The sequence below is a fragment of the Osmia lignaria genome, chromosome 16, assembly GCF_051020975.1.
Source record: "Osmia lignaria lignaria isolate PbOS001 chromosome 16, iyOsmLign1, whole genome shotgun sequence".
In the NCBI taxonomy this organism is placed as follows: domain Eukaryota; kingdom Metazoa; phylum Arthropoda; class Insecta; order Hymenoptera; family Megachilidae; genus Osmia; species Osmia lignaria.
The window spans coordinates 5,879,778-5,904,817 of NC_135047.1; the positions used below are offsets into that span (position 1 = coordinate 5,879,778).

General features: G+C 39.3%; 4 protein-coding genes across 11 annotated transcripts in view; 3 read left to right on the forward strand and 1 right to left on the reverse strand.

Annotated features, from left to right (window-relative positions):
- Positions 1–476: 476 nt before the first annotated feature.
- Positions 477–4,335, forward strand: LOC117600823 (PI-PLC X domain-containing protein 1). Its single transcript, XM_034316749.2, has 7 exons — positions 477–862; positions 980–1,087; positions 1,305–1,478; positions 1,708–1,939; positions 2,079–2,423; positions 2,675–2,862; positions 3,060–4,335. The coding sequence occupies exons 2-7, from the start codon at positions 1,036–1,038 to the stop codon at positions 3,419–3,421; spliced, it is 1,353 nt and encodes a 450-aa protein (XP_034172640.1). The 5' UTR covers positions 477–862; positions 980–1,035; the 3' UTR covers positions 3,422–4,335.
- Positions 4,336–8,617: 4,282 nt separating this feature from the next.
- On the forward strand, positions 8,618–10,742 carry LOC117600671 (prostaglandin E synthase). Its single transcript, XM_034316410.2, has 2 exons — positions 8,618–9,835; positions 10,106–10,742. Exons 1-2 carry the CDS (start codon positions 9,710–9,712, stop codon positions 10,457–10,459), a joined length of 480 nt encoding a protein of 159 aa, XP_034172301.1. The 5' UTR covers positions 8,618–9,709; the 3' UTR covers positions 10,460–10,742.
- Positions 10,743–11,154: 412 nt separating this feature from the next.
- Positions 11,155–17,070, forward strand: LOC117600667 (patched domain-containing protein 3). Of its 2 annotated transcripts, XM_034316405.2 has the most exons (10): positions 11,155–11,225; positions 11,723–12,244; positions 12,321–12,567; positions 12,659–12,732; positions 12,833–13,274; positions 13,844–14,089; positions 14,179–14,481; positions 14,550–15,114; positions 15,182–15,664; positions 15,904–17,070. In XM_034316405.2, exons 2-10 carry the CDS (start codon positions 12,144–12,146, stop codon positions 16,299–16,301), a joined length of 2,859 nt encoding a protein of 952 aa, XP_034172296.1. In that variant the 5' UTR covers positions 11,155–11,225; positions 11,723–12,143; the 3' UTR covers positions 16,302–17,070. The 2 variants fall into 2 exon arrangements, with proteins under 2 accessions (XP_034172296.1, XP_076549025.1); XM_076692910.1 differs by lacking the exons at positions 11,155–11,225; positions 13,844–14,089; positions 14,179–14,481 and having other exon boundaries at positions 11,613–12,244.
- A 350-nt stretch (positions 17,071–17,420) lies between these two features.
- Positions 17,421–25,040, reverse strand: part of PlexA (plexin A) — a 241,956-nt gene continuing 234,336 nt past the window's right edge. For all 7 annotated transcript variants that reach the window (XM_034316396.2, XM_076692909.1, XM_034316397.2 and 4 more), the window contains 7 exons: positions 24,548–25,009; positions 22,591–24,272; positions 22,299–22,512; positions 22,029–22,212; positions 21,244–21,954; positions 21,034–21,179; positions 17,421–20,960 (listed from right to left, as the gene is read on the reverse strand). In XM_034316396.2, coding sequence (XP_034172287.1) covers positions 20,787–20,960; positions 21,034–21,179; positions 21,244–21,954; positions 22,029–22,212; positions 22,299–22,512; positions 22,591–24,272; positions 24,548–25,009 — 3,573 coding nt within the window. In that variant the 3' untranslated portion in view covers positions 17,421–20,786. The remainder of the gene's footprint in view (positions 20,961–21,033; positions 21,180–21,243; positions 21,955–22,028; positions 22,213–22,298; positions 22,513–22,590; positions 24,273–24,547; positions 25,010–25,040) is intronic.

Here is a 25,040-nt window from a genome sequence, read left to right on the forward strand (position 1 = left end):
ATATCACACGAGTCGTTCGGCAAACAGCGTGTAATCGCGTAGGTAACGATAAATCGAGTCGCCTCGTTGGCTGCACCTGTACCTAATCATCATCCTGTTGGCTCACACGACTGCTCCCCGTTCCCCCTTCGTTGACCCACCGAGCCGAGGGTGATAATTCAATGTAGAATCAGAATCCGTCCCCCGAAAACCCCGCTCCCCTGTACGTCCTCCGCTCCTCTCTTCGTCGTCCGTCCGTTCGTAGTCGTTGTCTCGAAACTATATGTTCCACGGCATACGCAGGAAATGGTGTTTAACGGCGACGGGTCAGGTCGGGTCTGACCCCCGATGGTGGACGGGAGTCGATAGGATGACCGTAACGTTGAACAGAGAAAAACCCGGTGCGTTTGATCGTACGTTAGATAAGGACACCGGTATGGTCCCCACCGAGCAATTGACGTGTCCGAGGAAGTGATGGAAGGATGGCACAATGTGCTTGAATGTCCCATAAGCGAGCGGGTTCTATATTAAACTGGTCCGGTTACGGCTCGTTCGGTTCTCTATCGTTCACTCACTGGACTGTCCACGGACGGCCGGATCGGATCGATTGCTCCAGGATAACGCGATCGATCATCATTACTCTCTTCGTGCCGTCATCGCGAAACAATTGCTTGCTCGTCGTGCGATCCACGGACGATGCGCCGACCAAGCGGATCGCGATCATCGCCTTGAGACCTCGAACCGAACGAGCCTCCGTGGACCAACAAGTTAACCGGGACTGAATGCTCGATCGGCCGTCGAAGAAGCAGAACCAGGACTCGACGTACTCCTGGCGATCGAACTGGCTGGATCGGAAGTGGATCGCCAAGTGCGCGCGCGAGTTGTAAGTGTTCGAGGATTTTCATGGTGATATCGATGATACCCACTGGTTATAATGGGAAATATGCTATCTGGATCTATCGATACATTACTGTCTTTGTGTTCATTTTCGAAAATACAGGTAGACGACTTGGAACGCGCCTTGTTCAGAGGAGTTCGGCAAGGTAGCTATTTTCGATGATGCTGAAGGTGACGGTGTTGCTGTTCCTCTATTTATTCTGCGACATCGGTGAGTAATAGAAATAATAGAAAATATATAAATACCCATTCTTTTTCATAGTAACTATTGAATATTGAAACTTCTGTCGATATCCATTTGCCACCTTTCCTTCCACCAAGGTTGAAAAGTTTAAGTTCCATTGAAATGTTTCAATCTTATACTCGTCGAATTTTAAATTTATAATTCCAGCATTGATTAGCGTCAATTGGTAAATGTTTGATTGCAGCATTGGCAGCTCAATGCGGGAAAGTATGGCTGACAGTCTCCTCATTGTGGAGACCGATCGCTGCAAGCGACAAGGTGATCGACGCTGAGCTCGAAGTAAATTGGGATCTCGATTGTCCGTCGAGTACAGGATACCCAGATACCATCAAGGTGTTCACTGCTGACCCAGCACATAGTAATAAGTTTTGTTTGCTTCTCTTGAACGTTGTAACTCGTGATTCACAGATGTGTCTTATTCATACCAATTAAACTACATCACCCTTATGTATCAAAATATATTCTTTAATATTTCAATTAATCAGATGTACAGTATTTTAGTTTGTTTATGAAGAATTGAAGGAAATACATTTTCTTCCTGACAGAACCACCGTTGGTCGAAGCAACCATCGTTATTTTCTTTTCAGACAAAACGATCAAACCCAAACTGATTCTGACTTCCTTGCAACATCCGCGTGGGTATTATCGAACAAACATCACGGTTGGCCGACCAACCCTTCCGGGTGGATGGGACAACAAAGATGGTGCCACTCTTCCTGGTCCTCATTGCTTGAAACACCATGCTGCTCTTTATAAAGACGGTGTCTTTCTCACCAGTTCTTGTTTACAAATTTGGCCGACATGGATGTACGATTTGAGGTAATAAATTAATTTTTAATTTTAAAAGTTTAATGATTTTCAATTTTTACAGCTTTTAATTAAGGATTGATGTGAAAAATTGTGAAATTTTTTAACGTTTAGTGAAGTATTATTAATTTATACATTTGGTTCAATTTAGGAGACAGCTAGGACGACTTCCAATAGGAAGTTTAATGATTCCGGGAACGCATAATTCAGGATGTTACAAACACGGTGATCTAACTAGAAGGGATGCCTTTCAGAAATACCTGTTGACCCAGGATCGAGACGTTTGGACGCAATTAGTTCACGGAATTAGGTATTTGGATATTAGGGTAGGCTATTACCCTTCGATTCCAAATGATACCGCAATTGGGGAGAATATAAGTAGATTCTGGATCAATCACGATGTCATTCGGATTACCCCTCTGTCAGCGATCATCAAAGACGTGAGAAACTTTTTGAATGTCGCTAGGGGAGAAGTGGTCATCATGGACTTTCATAGGTAAATTGATTATATGGAATAATATAGTCGATTTGAGGATCGATAATGTTGGGAAAATGATGTGACCTTTGGGGAGCAAATTGATTTCGAACGAATTTAAATGATTAACAATTTATAGAAATTTCTTTTATTACAATTACAGATACCGATTTTCTAATGCCTTGATTGTTATAAAATATTTATTAAAATTACCAATACATGATATATTTAGATATCTTCGTGGACTTATGGTTAGAATGGGATGGTTGTAGATTTCCTGTGGGATTCGAAGGTAGACCAAGTAGACATCGACGACTGGCTATGATCCTCTTACAAGAATTTGAAGACTTGATCCTGAAGCCTGATAGAGGGGTCGAAGGTCTGGGTCCAACCTTGAATGATATCTGGACCGGAGGGAAGCGTTTGATTATTTGTTATGGCGACAAACACACTGTGAATGGTAAATTTATTATCAAGCATTAAATAATATGGAAAGTGATAATTAAAGTTTAAGATAAAAAATTTTCTTAAAAATATTAATACCAAGGAAGGTCAACCCTTAAGTGATGGAACCCTAAGATTCTACCCTCGTTCTCCTGATTATTTTTTAAATTTATTAATTTTGCAAATTAGACTTGCAAATGATTTTTATTTTAGAATACGATTGGCTGTGGCCAACGATGTCTCAAGCATGGGGCAATCAGCAAACGATAGAAGGTCTTTTCAAGTATCTAGACGATGTTATCATGGGTCCAAAGAAGACTCGAAACAGTCAGAACCCATTGTGGGCGGTGATGGCGGAATTAACACCGTATTCGTTAGACATAATCTTTAATTTATCCGGAGGCCTGCGGCAAATGGCTGATTGTGTAAACAGAAACCTCACGTACAAGTTCCAGGAGGAATGGTGGAAAGGGACGAACATCGTCGCCACGGATTTCTTTCTTGGAAATAATTTAATCGACGTGTCGATACAAGCGAATATCAAAAAAAGCAATATCGCCCAGTGGCGCTTCTAACTTGACTCGAATGTTTAAATATCATTTGGCTCTGTAATTTGTCATCTAATTGAAATCATAATTTGTCTCTAACTGAAATATGTAATTCAGAAATGGACTGTTTCGTTTCATTATTTTACAACAGTAATTTTGTTTAAATTTCCAGAGGGTAGAAATGTTTAGAGTTGCAGAGGGCAATTTTCGGAGCAAATTACAAATTTTTAGTGAAGTGGATTTGAATGGTGATCAAGAATGGTAATTGATATAAAAAATTGAATGCACGCTTAAGAATAATATTGTGTAAATTAAAAACTTCTAAGCGAAGGTAACAATACATGTACCCATAAGAAATATATTTTTGTTCCCGCTTCCTTTTAATTAATTCCTTCAGGAATATTATTTATTAAATAATGTGAATTTGAAATTTATTATTTATTATTTTCTTATATTAATTTTAGATCAACGCGCTTTTTGAAAGCAGTTCTGCTAGCGTTACCTAATGGTACCCGACAAAATTAGTAAACCTGAACGGCGGAACTAGTCAAATTCTTAGGTAAAAAGTCGCGTGAAAAAGAAATTCACGCGTCAAAGTGCATCATTATTATTAAAGAATAAAGAATAGCGCCGTAGCTTTCTTCAAGTATAGGTTTTATCTGCCTCCTGAAAGTAATTAATTAATTATTAGCAATTTTTAGAGTGATCATTCTTGTAGGTTCGAATCGCCGCTCCTATAACGGTTCATAATTAATTAATTAGTGACTGGATTCTTACAAAACCTATATTAGAAAGTCGCTACAAGTATGTAGATTAAGAATCAATCATAAAAGTACATAAATTATTCCTAGATAAGCCCATTTTTGCCGGTAATGTCACCTCGCTACATTACCCCCTTAAGGGGGTAGACACGGGTAAAAATTTAACTTGAATCACTTTGGAAATTAACAATAATTTAATTAACAAACAATTGTAAAATTATAAATAGTAATTAAATAAATTTGAATAGAATAATCAAACAAAATTTTGCAATATACCCACGCGAAAATGAAAGAAATAAACAATTTAAATAGATATAACAATAATTTGAGTAATAAACAATTGTAAAATATAAAATAATAATTAAACAAATATTAACAAATATCAGATAGAAATAGTTAAATCTGCGGAACCGGTGAAGCGGAACGTCATGCTTGATTGGGCGCGCCGCGCGCCGGTACAAGGGCGACCTGGAAGAAGGTCAAATCCAGTCAGTCTTATCGCAACCACCGGAGGATACGGATGGAGCTGCCAAACATATACCGGTACGTGTTGACACTATGGATATTCGTGCTTGGATTTATCAGTGTGTTACTACATGTGTTACTGTGTGTGCCTATGGTGTTTCCTATGTGTTTTGGAATATTTATACGGATATATTAGTGCGTTTTGTGGTGTGGTCACCCATGTGTTTTGACATTTTTATACAATTGCATTAATGTGTCGTGTGGTGTGGTACCCCATGTATCTGCACGTGCTTTATTGTATTTTATGGTGTGGTTCTCTATGTGTTTTGGCATATTTATACGGATTTATTAGTGGGTTTTATGGAGTGGTACCCTATGTGTTTTACTATAATTTTGCAAATATTTTATTGTGTTTTATGGTTTTGATCCTAATGTGTTTTGGGATGTATTTGCATGTTTTACCGTGTTTTATGGTGTAGTTATTCCCATATAGTTTTGCATGCATATTTTTGAATTATCCTATGTATTAGCATTTTAACTACAACAAATTGAGAGAAAACATATATCGTTCAAGAATCGTGATTTTTATGCTTTCAGATGAGAGATTTGGCCAGTGGGATACCATTTCTTTGACGAGCTATGGGTCAGTCATGGGTCAATCGTGGGTCAATCTAAGATGCGTGGCGAGTGCAGTGGTGCAAGTCAACGATCGGTGAGTCGCATGCTTTAAAGTTCCTCCGGTCCTCATCATGTCGCAGGACGAATGGTCCGAAACGACACGGGGACTGGTTGTAATTTTTATTTTTTGAGCGAGCATAGTGACCCACGAATATCACTGTATCATTTTATACAATGATAATCGTACAAATTGTTTTTCTGTGTTTTATTTGTTAGCTCAGGCTAGGGTTTTCTTGTACATATTTACATATACATATTCCGAGTTTAAAAATGTAAAGAAGTCGGATGACCCTCCGATTTCAGAATACATTATCTTTTCTGTATGTACAAGAAATTATTTCGCGATGAGCAGATTTAAATATCGAAGTAATAGTTATGAATATCTTTGATTATTTAGATTATTTACTTTGATATTGAAATCGCTCTTGATATCGAATCGTTCTTTCACTTTATGCACATTATTTTAATGATATTCTTACTTTTAATAAAGTTAGAATATCAGTGCACTAGCTTTTACTAATGATACATTTTAGCTTAGGCATTTCAGCACACATGAAGAAAACTGGTAGGTGAAAATTACAATTGGCCTTGTTCATTCTTATGCCCAAAGCTCATTCGGGTACTTAGATGTACTCGCGTGGGTGGAGGGCGGTGGACAAGGTTTAGTTTTAAGTGTAATATATTTTGGCGACTGACAAAAATAGTGAACCAATAGTGAATCACGATATAAATTCCACATGTGTGTGTGTGGTTAGGATGTGGGATTTGTATCGTTTATTAACCACCTTAACTTACTATAATATTACAAATCAATTAGAAAATGTTTATCGAGAATAAATTGAAAAGTTATTACAATGCAGATATGTTACATTAAATATTTGAAAGAATACAAAAATTAAATGTGTTACTTTAACATAATGTTCACTATCATTTGTCAGTCGATTTCAGCAAAAAGGTATGAACTTATTAGAGTGTGAATGTAGAATTGAACTCGGGTGTCGGAGGCGTCCCGGGACGTTCTCCCTAGGTGTAGGCATTTTTGCACCCGGGTGGTTGTATGAGAACCGTGGAGTGAATTTTTGTGAGAATGATTTTTGCCCTTTTTTAAATATAGCGATAGGCAGGCAGGTAGTTTACTTCTGGTATGATTGAGATTAGTTTATAAGTAGGCAGGGCCAGAGCAAGCTTTCATGTTTCTCTTCGTATTCTCCTTTAATACGTGAGAAGCTTGTATCTGGGGTTGGAAATTAAAAAATCGAGAGGAAAAATGAAAATGCAAATTAATTAGTTGATTAACTAATTAATTTAGCATTCTCTCTTGATTTTTTCAAGGCCAAGCCTTAGTTTGTAAGTCGTAGTCGTGGTACTAGACCCGATTACAAAAATGAAATATTAAAGTGAAAGTGAAGTGAAGTGAAGTGAAATTAAAATTATTTTGTGCTTGGACATTTGTAAAAATAATGCACGTACGCGAGTAGCGATTCTGAGAATTGTTGCTCGTTTACGTGTTTCGTTTTTACGAATGCCTGAGCAAGCGTAAAATTTTCGCGAGTGATTTTTGTGAGGCTATTGCCGAAGAAAGAAGTGGCCATGTGCTGAAGAGCCCCGGCAAAATTTGCCCAGAAGAGGGGAACTACTAATGGCTCTCCATCTTCGGATGGACAGTCATTCTGTCACTATGCTCGCTAATTTGTTCTTTTCTTTTTTTTCTTGACCGGTATGAAAAGTACCGTCGAGAACATATTGAATTTGAAATTTTATTGCAATTTTGTTTCTGTTCTCAGCATTTTCCGTTTCAATTGTAATGGAAATTGTGATGTTAATTATATTTTCTGTTTCAGCATTTTATTGTTGAAATTTTTATTTTATATTGTCTGTTTTGGGGGGTTTTATAGTTTTAGGTGGTTTACTATTTTATTTCAGGAAATTATTCTCTTCTTATCGATTTCGTATTTTCGTTTCTTTTATTAAATAGCTCTGAAATTGCAATGGTAACTATGTTTTCTGTTCTTGGCATTTTCCATTTCAATGGTTATCGAAATTGTGGTGTTAATTATATTTTCTCTTTCAGAATTTTATTGTTGAAATTTTTATTTTATGTTGTCTATTTTGGAGGGTTTTATAGTTTTAGGGGGTTCACTATTTTATTTCAGGAAATTATTCTTTTCTTATAGATTTCATATGTAAGTATTATCTTATCTTCTCATATCATACATTCGTATTCTTGTTTCTTTTATTAAATAGCTCCGAGGTTGCAATGGTAATTATGTTTTCTGTTTCCATATTCTACCGTTTCAATTGTTACTGAGATTATTATGTTAATAATCATATTTTCTGTTACAGCATTTTATTGTTGAAGTGTTGTTACGCAGGCGAGTACGTGCACCGGTGGATACTTTCGATTAAAAGGGAATTTTCTTTTGCTTTGCTCGCCTTTTGTGTTTTCTTTCTTTTTCGATTTTCCTTTCCTTTTCATTTTTGATTATGACGAGTATAACATTAGAACAGTAAGTACCGTAGGGTTCTTGTAATTATTTTCAAGGTAATTTAAGACATCATCGAGGGATCATTGAAGAATTCATTTGTTTTAAGTTACTTTTAAGTTGATTTTAAAATACTGTAAGCGAGTTAAGAATGGAAGTATGCGAGGAGATGAGTGTGTGCATGCAGTATGTTTATGAACGAGTTATGTGTATGGAGGTATGGTGCAAATTCTTTATCAGTATTGTGATAAAGAATTTGCTGCCCAAATTATGATGCGGCTGTCTATCCGAGGAAACAATTACATATCTCGGCATAGGGTTCTTGTAATTATTTTTAAGTTAATTTAAAACATCATCGAGGGATCATCGAAGAATTCATTTGTTTTAAGTTACTTTTAAGTTGATTTTAAAATACTGTAAGCGAGTTAAGAATGAAAGTATGTGCATGCAGTATGTTTATGAACGGGTTATGTGTATGGACTAGTATGAAGGTATGATGCAAATTTTTTATCGGTATTGTGGTAAAGAATTTGCTGCCCAAATTGTGATGCGGCTGTCTATCCGAGGAAACAATTACATATCTCAGCATGTTAAGAGAAGTGTAATTGTCGCTTTACGATACTAAGCTGCCAACTTTGAAAACGAATGAAATTGTAATTGATAGATGTGAAGATCGATGTGGGGGATCGGCGTGACCGTAAGTCTATCCTCCATTACGCGAGCCTACGGGCTAATTAGAGTCTATACTCGGTTATCTCGTTGGCAACAGCTTGATAGGCGAGGTCCTTGTTATGGTGGGAGGTTGGGACTAGGTGTTAGGGTGGGTCACAATCGTAGCCACCTCCACGTGGTGTGACCCGGTAATTGATATCGTTTTCTAAAGATAATTTTTAGAAAGCGATATCAAGCTAAGAGCTACGATATACAGGGTGTTTGACAACAGGTAGACAAAATTTTAAGGGGTGGTTCTAGGGATCAAAATAAGACTTTATTTTTCAATAATTAACGTTTAAAAATTTGAGTAAAAAGCACCTGAAACCTGCAATCCTGCCAGCACCGGTGACTGAACGTGTATGCTACGTGTAGTTTTACCGTACACTGCTAGATCGCACTAGCAGTACTGTTTTAAAAACGCTTATCGTCAATGATATCAGAGAGGAAATAGGGAATAGATCAAGTCCTCAAAATAAAAAATTAACATAATCTAGAAGACTTGTCTTCTAACACTTTATTTTGAAAAAAATTAGAGAAATTCCAAAAATAAAGTAAAAGGCACCCTTTCGTTTGCTATATTTAAAAAAAAATGGTTTGAACTTTAGAAAATTAACACGGAAAAGAATTTGAAAATAAATTGAAATCGTCCTCGTTTCACTGAATAATGCTAAAAGTAGAAATAAAGATTTTTCCATTTTCTTCTTTTTTCCTGAACCAGCGAACTCCAACGCGCATTTGTGCGCAAGAAATAAAACGATACCGTCCGAAACAAATGTTTCGTTTCCGAAACGTGTCCCGCCCTCGGCGTGTCAGGTGTCGATTTGACTTCCAAATAGGTCTCGAAGCGAGATCACGTTCGGGACACCGGTTTTCATGGTAGTCAGTCGTCTACTAGCAACGAAGGGAATTTTAACGCGATCACATCCACCTATTTCTTTCGTTTACCAACTTCCATTCGGTAGTCGTGTTCGATTCTCCCGCCTAACTTTCTGATACGACCTCTCGATACCAGTTACTCTTTATTAGGTCTTTTTCTTTCTTCTTCTTCGTGCTGTTGCTACGTTTTATCACGACTAAAATAAATGATTCTCTTTCTTCGTGTTCCGATATCCGGAACAGTGTAAGAAATGCCGAAGAAATACAACGAGAAAGCCAGATCATTCTTCGTGTTTCTCTCGTCGATATAGAGCTACTTGATAAGCTAGCTTGAAACAATGGAAAACAATCTTGCAAACGAGAGGAACGAGCTGTGGGCAATTTATTCTTGGTGGTCGTGTGTCCTTGCTTTAAAAATGTTCTCTTTGATCTGGTTCACTGGGCGTATTCGAGTAGACAGACAGGTAAAATGGATTTTAAGGAAAACAACTCTCCCTTGGGTGCAACGTAGACTTTTCTTAAAATTAGATAAAAGTACGAGTGTTTCTGTTTTCTTTGAATATTTCCAAAATCCAACACAAGAGGGACCCTTCCCTTCTTCACACTTATTCTTACCTAGAAGAAGTCTATATTGCATCTAAAAGTACAAAAAGAAATATTCTTCAAACCCAAGTATCAAGCAGCAATGGAACGATAATAGAAACATAGGAGGAAAAAAAATTAATTTTTTTCAGGTGATCCACAGTGAAGAGGACCGAGTGTGGATGAAAGAATCAAATACAATTTTATGCCCAACTGGAGGAGGTCACGAAGATGTGGATCGGATTCGAAACGCTCATCGTCATGATCTTGAAACTGTACTCCCTTATCTCTTAATTACACCGATATGGTTGAACACGTCACCCATGTTTCCGATAGCCAAAACTATTCTGCACTGTTTCGCAATACTCAGCATATCGTACACTCTGATGCATATGGAAATCGTAAACGTGCCTCGTTATTGCAAAACAATTCTATTCGCTTTGGAAGTTTGTATCTTGATCTGCATATCTGCCATGTCAGCAGTATATTATTCGGATGGGTTCTAAACTTTCTGATAATAAATTTTCATATAGTACGATGACTTCAATAAAAAATTGCATCAGAAGACACTGACAATATATTTTTTTATTGAAGCAATAATGTAAGAAAAATATAAAAAGAGTTCTCTGATTGTGCAACGTTCATTCAAGAAATGAATATCCATTTCTTCTGACGATCTCGTAACTGCTCATTAGATATTGATGTAACCATCAATTTCATGCTCTTGACCGATTGCAACATTATTAATAGCAGTATATATAATCGTGTCGATAAACAAGCGATAAAGAAGGAAGTCGTTTATGCGAAACGATCGTAAACGTGTCTATCTAGTTATTCAATTTCCACTTTGCTAAAACTGAATCTTGCAAAGTTTCATTTGCAATTCATTCACGAAGACATGCTGTGCGTTATGAGAATCTTCGAAGCACCCTGGGTGGTTTTAAAATCATAATTACACATGAAAGAAACCGCGAAAGAAATTAATTATTCCCATTATTTCTCGCAGGCTTCATATGCATGCGGTCTGCATAACAGGTCCAATGATCATATCTCGCCCAAGTATCGAATGCAGACGTTGTCGTGGCCGTATCTTCATCATCATTGTATTTAATTGATAAGTATTTGATATCTAGAGATTACGACGTGTCCGCCGTCTTCTAAGGTCAATAGTCAGTTATTAAGTTAATTTCAAGTTCAATTTGTATAAATTCGTAATGCAAAGTACGTTAGTCGAGGATTGACCAGCGTGGATCGTGTCTTCTTCATCCTCAAGTGAGTGTTATTTCTTCTTATTAAACTTTGATTGCAAAAAGGGTCATCAATATTCTTCATCTTACACAATCACTTTTTTCTTTACAATTTAAATATTATACAACTTGTATAAAAAAAACAACTCTACCCAGTAATTTATTTAGAATAAGAAAGGAATAATGTATCCTTTTTTTTCTATCGGAGGAAGAGATGTTCCATAGGAAGTCGAAAGTCCAAACGAATGTTTACACTGTATCTTTTCGCGATTGCTTAAAATGATAATGCATTCAGAAACCGGTATACGTCAATCTCGGCGAATAAAAACACGGAAAGAAGAAGAAGAAATAAACTCGCGTAAAACGTGTTCGATCATTTAGAGACCTTGGCATACATTCATCTTGACTATAAGAATACGAGTAATATACGTATGCGAATAAAAGTAGTAACAGATCGTTTCGTCCTCAATTTATTATCAATGTGTATATTCGTTAAAATTTGAAATTTATTCGTTGATTTAGTTGGCCTCTGGTGGATAAGTTTATACCGTGCGATAACATCCGCGCCGTGCGGTCACACGTATGTCCTACCGCGCGCAATCTGATGCAGCGTAGCAGACGATAATAACAGTCGGAATGGAAAGTGACAGTCGATTATTTGCGGAGCTCGACAAGAGCTCCGTGCACAAATTGCTTCGAATGGAATTATTCGTTTTCGACTGCATGTTCTTTTTCACATTCCTCTATCTGTTCGTGTATTTAATCGGCCGTCAGATTTAGAGGTTAGGTGATAGTTGTCCTTCATCGGTAGCGAAGGCCCAGCTATAAGACGAGGAACACCTTGACTTGGCAGTCGTTGCTCTGCCATTTACGCAGACGCGTGTGAAATTCAACGATGAAACGAAATACGACGGTGCTGTAATTTAGTTTCAGCGTGAAAAGCATGGAGATTGAGGAGAGAGTGGTTCGTAAACGGACTATCCGAGATTTTCTTCGACAGGTACCGCGACGTATTTCAGAAACAGTCGAACACTTTTTCTACAAGTAAGTACGACAATAATTCTGTTTACGAAGGGATGTTTATGTTAATATTGCTAATATGGCTTCATATTTTCTTTAGACTCGGGTTAAGAATTGCTCGACGACCAGTGAAATGGCTTATTGGCAGTGCTGTGATAGTTCTCGTTTCCCTTTCTGGTTTGTATTTCTTTCACCAAGAGAAAAATCCTGTCAAGCTATGGGTTCCGCAGGATTCGGATTTTGTTCACGATACAGAGTGGATGATCCAACAGTTTGGGCAGGGATTGAGAACAGAAAGTATGATACTAACAGCTGACGATGTCTTAGAACCAGAAGTTCTTGTTAAGGTATATACTATTACTCTCAGATGTTATGTTAGTGCAAGGGAAATGACTGAATGTATGTAAGAATCATTCTTGCTTGTTTCGATCGTTTCAGCTGAATAATATAACACAACAAGTTCTATATGCACAAACATCTGATCACATTGCATGGACAGATGTATGTTTCAAGTAAGCATTTATCCATGCATGTTATGGAGCAAGCTTTACTTTACGGATACCATAAAACTGATGAATAAACAATACTAATTTCTCTTTATTTGATGCATAGAGTACCTGTTATATCAGGTATTGTAGATAGAAAGAAACGCAGCAAGCAACTTGATGATTTTTTTGAACCAGACATACAAATTAATAGTACTAAGTTCGAACCTGCAGTTCATGCTGACTCTAAACTGTATTGTAATATTGTCGACAACTTGCCGAGAGATTGTCTTTTAAATAGTATTATGGATATATGGAAGTATGATAGTGATACGGTTCTTCGTAAATCTAAAGAAGAAATCATCAATGATTTAAACAATGCCAAAGCTAGTCCCAGTTTGGGCCATCCGTTAAACTTTACCGAATTATTGGGTGGTGTAACGACGGATAAAGAGGGTAGAATCATTTCAGCTAGAGCTGTGAAAACACATTGGGCAGTTCACATAAATTTTACAAATGTGGATATGGATGGTGCAACCTTTGGCAATGATGCTGGAACAGCTGATTGGGTAAGGTAAGTTTATATAAAGGCCTGAATCATAAATTAAATGTAAATAACATTTAAATTATTTTCCATCACTGTTATTTATTAATGTACAATATGTAATGTGTTTAATTAATATATCGTTTCAGTATTTTATATGATTTAGGCCTTATTTTATGTTTAAAATGATTTTGTCAAGATCAACTTGAAAGTATTTCTCATAATATTTTAATAACATTTCATAAATTTTAGATCTTAGACAAAATCACAGTGTTTTTTTATTACATTGAAAACATTATTTAATATAAAACATCGTCAATTATTAAAATTTCCCTTATTCGATATTGGGGGTTCGATTAAAATGGTACACTCGCGATCAGATTAGGTTTCCTTAAGGAACATGGCGATATAGGGAGAGGCAGAACTACAGCGAAATTGGGGAACCAGGGACATTGCCATTTTCCTCAGGAACTTTGATTAATCGCGAGTGTATACGTAGCAAGGAACGTGTTAATTATCAATGACTTCATTTATATTTATGTATGTATATTTTTCAAAGAAAAAGGAAAAGAAAAATTAACTTCTTTCACATAGGCAACAGAGGATATATTAAAATGGGAATTATCTTATTTGAACGTACTGCACAGAAATGCAGAAGTATTAAATAGTATGAAAAATGAAAATCATACGATAGCCATTTGGTACGAAGCTGGTAGAAGTTTCGGAGATGTTACCTTCGTAACATTGTTCGGAAATATTGGTACATTATCGATAGGATTTATTTTGATGTTTCTGTACGTTCTACTCATATTCTCTGATTACAATTGGGTGGGATGGCGAGTGAGTTTTTATCCATCTAACAATCGTGTAAACTGATTTGAGAATTTGTATATTTTCATCGAGAAGATAAACGATGCAATTTTCCATAGGTCTATCTCACAATCGTTGGTCTTTTTTGTGTGGGTGGTGCTTTTATAGTAGCGATCAGTGTGTGTTCTGCTCTCGGAGTTCCTTACGGACCCGTACACACCTCGTTGCCTTTTCTATTGTTGGCTCTTGGCGTAGACGATAATTTCTTGATAATGGCGTCTTGGAAAGAAATACACGCGCACAAAACTAATAGGAATAAACCCTTGGAGGAGAGGGTAGCTTTAATGTTAGGGCATGCTGGCTCAGCAATTAGTATTACTTCCCTTACCGACGTTGTTGCATTTATTATTGGCGCATCAACAGTAAGATCAATTCTAAATGTAATTATAAAAAAAAATTAATTTCAGTGTAATATCACTTGTATTTTTAGATATTGCCGTCCCTACAATCGTTTTGTATTTACGCGGCATTTGGTGTATTATTAACGTTTCTATTTCAAATAACATTTTACGTTGCTTTCTTCACTTTGGACGCGCGACGAGTCGAAAGTAAAAGAAACTCCATAGTGCCATGTATTATTCACGAGAATTTTACACCAAAATTTGTAAGCCCGCAAGAAGAACTTTCTTCGAAGATAATAACCAAGCTGTATTCTAATGTAATATTAACGAAACCCGGGAAAATAATGACAATATTGATAACAATAATCGCTGCATCGGCTGGAGTTAAGGGTTTATTGCAATTACAACAGTGGTTCGATCCAGGGTGGTTCATACCCGACCATAGTTATCTAAGCAAGTATATCGGTATGTTGCGTCTTGAATATCCTGATCGTGGGTACGATGCAATGATCCTTATGGGAGATTTCAATTACACCGCTGAATTTCCGAAAATAATATCTTTGGCGGAAACGTTCAGCGATTTATCGACCGTAGAAAGTATCAGGTCATGGCCCAATGATTTCGCGAAATTCGTCATGGAATTCTTTGGAAAAGGTCAATATTATTCTTCGGCTAAAAACGATGATTGTTATATAAATGAATAAAATTGATTCATTTTTAGATTTAAGAAAGACGATCCTCGAGGAGTCACAATTCCAGTCTTATTTATCTAAATTTTTATTTAGTCAGAACGGTGGAAAATACCAACGAAACTTTCGTTTCAAAGGAGAATTAATATGCGGAGAGAATACTCCGCCAGTTTCGGTATCCACGATGGATTTTGTGTTTAAAAGATTCCACGGTCCTCACCAGTGGATCCCTGCGATGGACAATAGCAAACAGGTTGCACGTGGTGTGGGAATCGATGGTTTTGTTACGGTGTGGAGCGAAGTATTTAGCCTGTGGGTCACGGACAAATTAATTGCTCAAGAGGTGCAACGTAATGTCCTATTAGCTCTGATTTGTGTCATGGGAATGACAGGGTTATTGATCGCGGAACTGCAAACTTGCTTCTGGATCTTTTTGTGTGTACTTCTCACACTTCTCAACGTCTGTGGGTTCATGTATTTTTGGGGTCTAACTATAGACATCGCATCATGCATCGGTGAGCAATCTCTTTTGAATGATTCAAGTTTTCCGAGCTGTTTAACACGTTTACTGCCAAAATAAAAATTAGTGCCTAGCATGGTATATGTTAGGTCATCAGTGATCTCACAAGGTGTTAAACTTAAATCACCCAATCCATCATCCAAGAATTAAGGAGTTAATAATATTCTCAGCAGTCAGCGTGTTAATTGAATTATGTTTGACTTCAAATAACGATATTAACTTCTTTTTTTCAAGGCTTGGAATTGGGCATTGGATTATGCGTGGACTATGCAGCTCATGTTGCACATGCATTCGTGCACGCTGCAAGTGTAACTGGAGGCCAGGATCGCACCGAAAGAGCACACGTTGCAGTTAGATACATAGGTGCAGCGGTTGCATACGGTGCAGGTTCAACGTTGCTTGCACTCTCCATGATGGTGTTCTCAGATAGTTACGTATTCCATGCGTTTTTAAAGATCTTCGTTTTAGTGATATTATTCGGTCTCTGGCACGGGCTGTTCCTTCTGCCAGTTATATTAAGCACAATCGGACCGAGGAGTCTGAAATCTCACAGTGCACCTCAGTCCCCTGAAAAAACCGAGGATGCGGGTGACACTGTGCTCAGTCCCTTGAATAAAGAAACAGAGAGTTAAGTGAACGCCCGAAAAAATGATTCTTTATCAATAATATTTATTTTTGGTTCAATAAACATACAAAATTATTACACTATCCGTACTATTAATCACACATTTATACAAAAATAATAATAATAAAGATCGGATAACTTAAAAACGGCGTTATTTATATATTTATATATATATTTATATTTATCTAATATATTAAGATTAAAAGAAAAAGAAAAATAGAAAAAAAAACACAAGTACAAAATAATGTAGCAAGGTTGATATAGATTTTTATTAATAATAATAATTATTGATCGAAAAGGAACATGACTATTATAAACGTAACGTAATCGTGTTGCTGGATGCGTTATCTTTCTTTTCTCAATGTATAATCATAATTAATATTTACGACGTAAAAATGAGCGGCGAGGGAGCGACCCCGGATTGATTGGCAAGCTCCCTCCGCTGCCTCTCTCAGTCTTGCACAGTCCACAACAAACATGCATGCAACCCTTTCATACAAATCATCAATCATTCTCAGTCTTCTCTATTTGTCATCTTTTTCTGTTCCACCAGGTATCACTTAAACCCATCCTTCCCGAAACAGAGACCATCCTCGTCGAACAAGAGTGCTAGTCCCGTTTTGTTCGCAGCAGAAACAAGCGGACAAAAGAAGAAGACCTTCAATTATAATGTCACATACACGCATGGTCATCCGTCGACAGAGGCATTCGACAGAGGCGCACGGTATCCTCTTGAAAGAAAAATTAAAAGATAATATATTTAAAAAAAAAAAAAACACGATTCATCACACACGGTAGTAGACTGCCGGGGGGCAGCAAGCCACGCACGAACGATACGGCGATACACATCTCCTTACTTAGTCGAATTTTACAAATTGGGATCCGTACATTCCATAATTAATGAGGAACCATCGATACAATAATAATATTCACTTAGCAAAACGTGCCGATCGGTAGTGTGGCGAATGACGCGTGATGTGTGAGCACAGTTAAACGCGTTTACGAAGAAGGGAGGGGGAGTGGTGTTTTTTTTTATTTTTTTTTATGATGATAATAACGATGATATCGGTGGTGGAAGGGGGTGATAAGTTGGCGCAAGGAGGATGTTGGTAGAAGGGAGAGGCGGTTTCTCCTTCTTTTTTTTTTTTTTTCATTTTCTTTGAAATTTGATAATCCAGGGGATAGGGTAAAGAGGGTGGTTGAACGATTGTTAGGGAAATTGCACGTCTGCTTGCCAGGAGTTCAAGGTACACGCACTTTATAGGGATACACCATGGGAAAGACACTCAGGGCAGACACTGACATAGAGACTAGGCTACCGACTATATGTATACCTATCTAAACGTGTAATTAGCGTACGCACCGCGTACACCTGGGTACGCCCGCACTCCGCCCGCCTCTCGGCTTGTTTTTTCATTTTCATTTTCCTTCGGTTTATTTATTTATTATTTTGTTTCGATAAGCAGGCACGTGTACACGTTTCGTTACACGCGCTCCCGTTCCTTGCTTTCTAAATTTCTTTTTTTTTTTTTTTTTTTAATCTCTCGCTCTCTCTCCTTCCCACTGTTACCATTTTATTTTTGTTTCCCTCTTGCATCTCCTCCCCTATTCCATTCTTTCTTTTTCACTTTTTCTTCCATTTTTTAATTATTATTATCATCATTTTTATTACAATCAGCGATCGCGTCGTAGTCGTGCTTTTTATAGTAAACGCTATGTAGTCTTTATTACTCAAGCTTATGCCCAAAAATCTACCAGAGGCACTTTGGGTTTATTAGTACCATTTGAAGTCGGCGTGCGCGGGGGAGGGCGTTGCGAGTCCTTTGTATATTTTTAATTATTTATTTTCTCCTTAGTTTCTTTCTTTTTGCAAATGATACAGAGCGACTGAACGACGTGAGCTTATTTTCACCACCCTTTTTTTTTTTTTTTTTTTATTTCTTCAGCTTGACGCAGTACCCTGTCTATGATTCGTTTCTTCCTCAGCTTCTTCATCGTCTTCTTTTACGTACGTTCACCGCCTCTCTATCTTCCACCCCCCCTCCCCCGTTCCTTTCCCGTAGCCTACCAACTCCGCACCTTTCCCTGCTGCCTTACCTTTCCACACACGGTCTTCCGATGTTTTTTGAGCAATAAATACTTTCTCCACTGACAACTGCACATTGAATTGACGCACGGGACACACTCACGCATATACACGAACGGTTTCTCATTCGCTACCAGCCGCTCGCGTCGACAGAACCCTCGAAGGCGACCCCCTTTTTGGCTCGAGCCCCTTCGGCGATATGAATTCTTTTACAATATATTTAGTCTTGATCGTCGAAATTACCCCCTACGCGAATTCTACAAGTCTTGTAACAACCCCGTCGTTGGGCCTATAATGTGCGTTTGCAAAAATGATAATTAACGGTCGTACTACTTAACGATGAGAAAGTTGGAAGATACGAGACAAGGAATTCGTAAAAAATTCTTGGCGAAAGGGTTCTCGAAATCGACCACGTCGTTTTTCTTTTCCTTTTTTTTTGATCCCTCTATACGCGAACAAAACGAACACGCGATTCGATTCGCTTAAAAATGACGCGCAGGTAAAACGCTTTCTACGATAAAGAATATTTTATTTTTTATTTTTTACGAGCACTGTCCATCGCGAACGGCTTCCCACCACTCATTCGCATCAGTGTTACTTTTTTTTTTTTTTCTTTAAATATTTTTCGTGGAACTTCCACCCATACCAATATGGCTACATCCACAAAGTTTAATGTTACGCTTTTTAATTAATGATTATCAATTCATATCAATTCAATATCAATGTATTACAATCAGACAATACTCAACAGTGATCGTTATTCATTATATATTACAATAATTAAGAGTGACAACAACATGACGACGGAGGCGTTGAAGCATTACAAGGGAGAAGATAGAGAGTGGCACAAATGTGGATTTCTTAGGATGATCAGAAAGAGTAGAGAAAGAGGCGCCCGATAATGGAACATCTTTACTACATGTAATATAAAGAGATAGAGAGGTAATAATGATGACACGAGGACAAGGGGAGTTGACGTTTCCTTCTTTCTTTTTTTTTTAACTTCTTCTTCTTTCGATGAATATGAAATAGCGACAATGATAAAGGTGTGAACATCGGGATGATGGATGCACGACAATGAGAACGAACGATTAATGGTAAAATGGGACAATGAGCTGGAGACCAAGGAGGGGAAGCACGCACACTCAACACAACCGTCACATCGAGCTGGCCTCGCGCACGGCCATAGTCCATAGATTAATACCTATCAACTAATACACAGTCTGTCCCCGATTTCGCGGATGACTCCTTCCATTTTTTTTTCCTTTTGGATGCATGTAAGTATAAATAATACGCGTAATGTATAGCGTTCGTACAGTACGGCGATATGTTCGACTGGCAAAGGCTCTCATGTTCAGAAATTGGACGAGGAAATTGCTGTTACGACGTCGTTCTAATTTTTTTCTTTTTTTCTTTTTTTTTTTTCTTACGCGATGATTAAAATGTCATGAGAAATTAATTTGACGTCCTCGCCGATACTGTACGGGCGCTCGTTCTCCGGATACTGCATATACATACACACATACTTTTGCGCCGGTATAAAGTGTATATATGTACACATATACATACGACATACCATCCATGTATATATAATATACCCATATTGTTTAATTAATCATTGTTAATCGTTAATTAATCTTATTTATTAAAATTCGTCAGTTCGTAATTCAAAAAATTTCAGCTAGTAGCGGTGGATGGAAATGTTTCTTCGTTAAAAATCGCCGATGGCCCGATATAGCGACGGTCGTGATCGACCGTTTCAAAAAACACATTTACAAATTTATCGGATCGATCGGCTGATTCGTTCACTCACTTATATCACTAATGTTCTATTACTTCGATTTTTTTTTTTTTCATTTCATTTTTAATTCTATCCAACGATCGCGACACGCGATGGAGTAGAAGATCGTGGACACGATTTGACGCGCGAGAAATTCTTTTCCTTTTGCATATCTTTCTCAGTTTTTTCATTTGTGTGGCTGTGGCCGCCGGCCGGTGGCGAACGCACATCAATAATTCTATTACAGTTAATCGTGATTTTGGTATCTTATGTACAATTATGCGTGGGTAATGCGCCGCGATCATCGCCACACCTGGCCTAAGCCAGCGACCAAATGATTCAGAAGACTTTGTTCACAAAGAAAAAACACTCAAGTCCTCGTGTATACAATTATAACATCCCCCGTTGGAACTTGAATCGGTCCGTTGTGCAATTTTCTTCTTCCTTCGGATAATTCGCATACTAAGCTGAGTTAACTGGCTTGCACGGAAACCTGAGACGATCGATTACAAGATAGGCCAGTCCTCTTGGTGCTTCCTTGAGAATACCTAACTTCGGTCGAGTATTCAGCAGGGTAACTCTTGGCGGGCGGGCTTTGTCATATGTTTCATAGAGTTCATGGTACATCAGGGGTTATCCGCCGCCATTATATTGTGTACCTGCTCGAGTTTGTACGCCAATCTCTGTTTCTGCGAGAACTCGTCCTCCTCTAGGGTGACTATCAGCTGTTCGTTGTATTTACCCGCGTACGTGTACAACTCGTACAGGGCACAATTCGTGTTGAATTCCGTCGTGTGCAACTGTAAAGAAAAATAATGATCGATCATTAGTCTTCTTAGTGTTATAGATCGTCGTCGAGGAAACGATACGTACCCTAGACTCTTCGGCAAGCATAGCGTTCATGTCTTGATCGGATATGGCTGGCATCCCTTTGATATCTGAGTAATAACGTTCTACCCATTCTTTGTACACTGGAATGTCCTTTGCGTAAAGCAGCTTAGAACTCGGCGAGTCCTTACCTATAAATATCGACGAGTAAATTAGTATCGTTCGAAATGAGAAATAGAAATATTTGATACCTACCTAATCTATGATCCGAAGTCGAACAACTGTCCATGAACGTTTGAGCGACTACGGACAGACACGAGTCCACGATGTTCGACTTGTGTATATCAAAGATGAAATTCGGATTCTTGATGAGATTTACCCAAAACCTAAGGGGAAGGGAGTTGCTCTTCCATGTGTGAACCACTTCAGGATCAGATATGCCGTGTTGCAAAGCTTGGTCGTCCATGAAGTCGAACATGTATTTTATTGCGAGGGGAAGAGCCGATCCTCGATGGGCAGTGCTAAAGATCGTTTCGAACAGATCGTCGACGAATTTTTGTAGTGTACCCTTAGTTGCTAGTAACCTCGTTAGGTAAATCTCCGAGACCATTTTGTTTCCACGATCTCCTTCTTTTCGCACGTCGGAATCATGGTGTTTCACCAGATGCCAACACTTCAATCCGCCGTCGTGATTTTGATTCAACGGCGATGTGGCACGTGATAGCGGAGGGCTAGCTGAACTAAATTTACTAAGATTCAGGGTCTCGTATTTGTGCGATTTGTCCGTCTTCTCCGAAAGGATCGACAGATTGTAGATCGATGATTGTTTGGAAACTAAATTGAGCGAGGCTCCGTCTGGTACCCTGTAATGATTCAGTGTGTTCCGTTTCTTCCATTCGCCTTCCGTCTTTGTCGTCGAATCTTCATCGTAGAGGATCAATCTACCGGATGCTCCAGTCCGCCACTCTGTTATTACAATATCATTACTTCGCATTTCTATCGAGTGGATGAGATTTATTTAGGAAAAATTGGAATCTTACCAAGATCGAGATCATCTTTCCTGGGCCTTTGGCTGTAAGGCGTTGCCCTGTAGATCGTATCCAATGCTTTCTCTTTCACTTGTGATATCGTGTCGCAGTCTAGTACCTTCACGGGCACGTTTTCCGTGTTTGGATCCATACCTCCGACGAATACTGTTTGTTGAGATATTGATACATAGACCGTCTGAAAGATAAGAAATAATTAGTCAAATGACTTATCAAGTATTCTTCTGAGAATTAAATGAAAGGTGTTGTAGTCTAGTTTCTTACCATTGGCTTAAAGTCGATTGACTGTCTGATCAACTTCTCTTCTGACAACGAATATCTTGCTTCAGACGTGATGGCATCAACGGGACCCTTGTCAACCTGTTGTTTCACAGCTCGAAACAGCACGTACAAAGGTTCTCCGGCACATTCTCGCATGAATTTGTACAAAAGGAAAGTGAACCAGGCTGATAACATTTTCTCAGCCACGCTCTCCGTTCTGTAACACGAAATATCATCCACAATCAGCGACATCAGTTAAATATATTAACTCTTTCAAAACGATAAAAATTCTTACCGTCTGAGGAACAGCTTTGGATGACTCTTTCCTTCCGTGCATTTCTCTATCAGCTCCGCAAGAAGGGTCTTCAAAATATCCGTACAATACTCCATCTTACTCTGAAGCGTGACCATGATAAGGCTAGCCACGTTCACCCTGTCCCTCATGGAAAAGTATCTATTACTCTCCAGAGTGCGTACAAAGAGAAGCAAGAAAGTTTTGTTCATTATCAGTTGCCCGAAGAGACGCAATCCTTTTTCCTTTCTAGCCAATTCTGGTCTATCCCATTGTAATACCGGGCTGTTATCGTCACTTGGGAACAGTATCATCATAGCGTAGGTACGATAATCCAAGAATGGTATTCCTCCGCTGGTCAGGTCGCCCGTTAGGTCAGTCATCTCGGTTTGCAGTTCAGCGAATGCTTCTTTGCATTCAGCCGCGACGCGAAGCTCAAGAATGTCCATCTGCTCTTGCATGTTTTTCAATACCCGGTTGCTCTCGGTCGACTTGCGTCGGTAGGCAATGAGGAAGGCGATGAACACGAACACAAGGATCACTATGGCGGCTATTACGCCGATCAGAGCCGGTTTAGATAAGGGCCCGTTTAGACCGGCTGGCAGTGCGTAGCTCAGTTTCCCGATATTGTAACGAAGCGTACCGCCTACGATCACGATCACCTCCGGCAGTTCCTGTTTGTTCGGCGAACCGTACGCGTCGATGGCCGGCGGTTGGGTCAGAGGGGGTCTGCAGGTAAGCTGCTGCCTCGATAGAGACGTGACGTTACAGAACGCGTTGCCGATCTGCACGGTCACGTCCGATTCCTGGCAGGCACGATCGAGATGTTGCCCGTTGATGGTCAGGTAGTCGCTCTTGTAGTACTTGATCTCCTCGTCGAACACCTCGTAAATGGGATTCGGGTAGAGTAAAAAGTGTTGGAATCCGTGTCGCGACAGGTTCTGCACGCCCGTCACGTTGTCCATGCGGAAACCGTACTCCAGCAACAATGGCTTTTCAGCATCCAACACCACGTGTTCGGGAACCTCGATGGTAGGCGACTTACAGATCATGCTCTCCTGGCTGTGAACCTCGCACTGGGATACGAACATTTTCTCGTCGTAGTATACGTACATTTGTGGACTCTGGATGTAACCGAGGTTCTTTCCAGTCACTGAGATTTTAATGCCACCGGCTGGAATGCCTTTCGGAATCTTCATCTGACCCGCGACACCGCTCTCCACGCTCTCGATCTTCGGATCGTCTACGTACTCGAAAAAGCCATCGTAGATTCGAAACGCACCGTCGAACGTCATCTTTACGACGCCGTTTCTGGTACGATTACTGGCGCTGGTCATGCAGAGAGCTTCGTGCATCTCGGCGCTAATTATCGAACAAGGTAGCTCGTCGATGAACGCCTCGATTGTGCTACCAGCGTTCATATAGTTTCCAGTGATCCTAACCGTGGTACCTCCGCTCATCGGACCGTATTTCGGGGATATGGAAAGTATTCGAGGATCTACGAATTCGAAGCTGTGCTCTGACTGACCCCTAAAGTCTTCGATCTTCACGATCACTGGACCTCGCTTTTTAACTTCCATCGTACCGGGTCCATCCACGCGGCAGACTATCTGCTTCGTTCGGATGTAGAGCTCTGCGTAAGGCTGACATCGCATTCCACCCACCATGACTCCACGATAGATATCCTGGAATAAATAAATTCTTTTTTTGTGATTTTCAACATTATCAAAATTTTCAATCTGAACTAACATTATTTTGCGTTTGTTTCAGGTTGGCGCATGGAGAACTTTCGACTACTGGAGTTGAACTATAGTTCTCTCGAAAATAAAGCTAACTTTTATTCCACTTTATTTACCGTACCATTCCTGCCGAGCCAGTTACGCAACCAGCATCCCACCCTACCGGACAGGTGTTAATCGAAGCGAGAGCGGAAATCGCGATCGAAGATAATTCTCCTTACCTTGAACGTTTTGCCCAGGTTGATGCCGCGGATGGTCACGTTCGTGTTACCTTCCCAAGGCCCCATCATCGGCTCGAACGAGCGTATCTCGGGATTCGGACAGGTCTGATTGCTGTTTAACCACATGCTTGCGTCTCGTTCGCAGTTGTCCTTCACCTCGCATCTGTCAGTGCTCTGACACCATCCGCAATCGTACTTAGGCGCGAGAGCCAGACACATTCCGCAGTTCTCAGCCATATCTCGGCAACGGTAGATCACCAGGTGAACGTTGTGCGGATTGTCCAAGGGCTTCGAACCGCCCCAGATCACAGCGAAAGGCACGGTGATGTTCGCCGCACGGGATGTGTAGGAAAATTCAGTTTCCTCGCAGTAAATCGTGTCGGCTAGTAAACGAGCGTTCACACTGGTCACACGACCCTCTATGTTGAACTGACACACGAACCGTGTCTGCACGATGAATTGCTGGAAGAGACGTACGCAGAGGTTAGCGTCA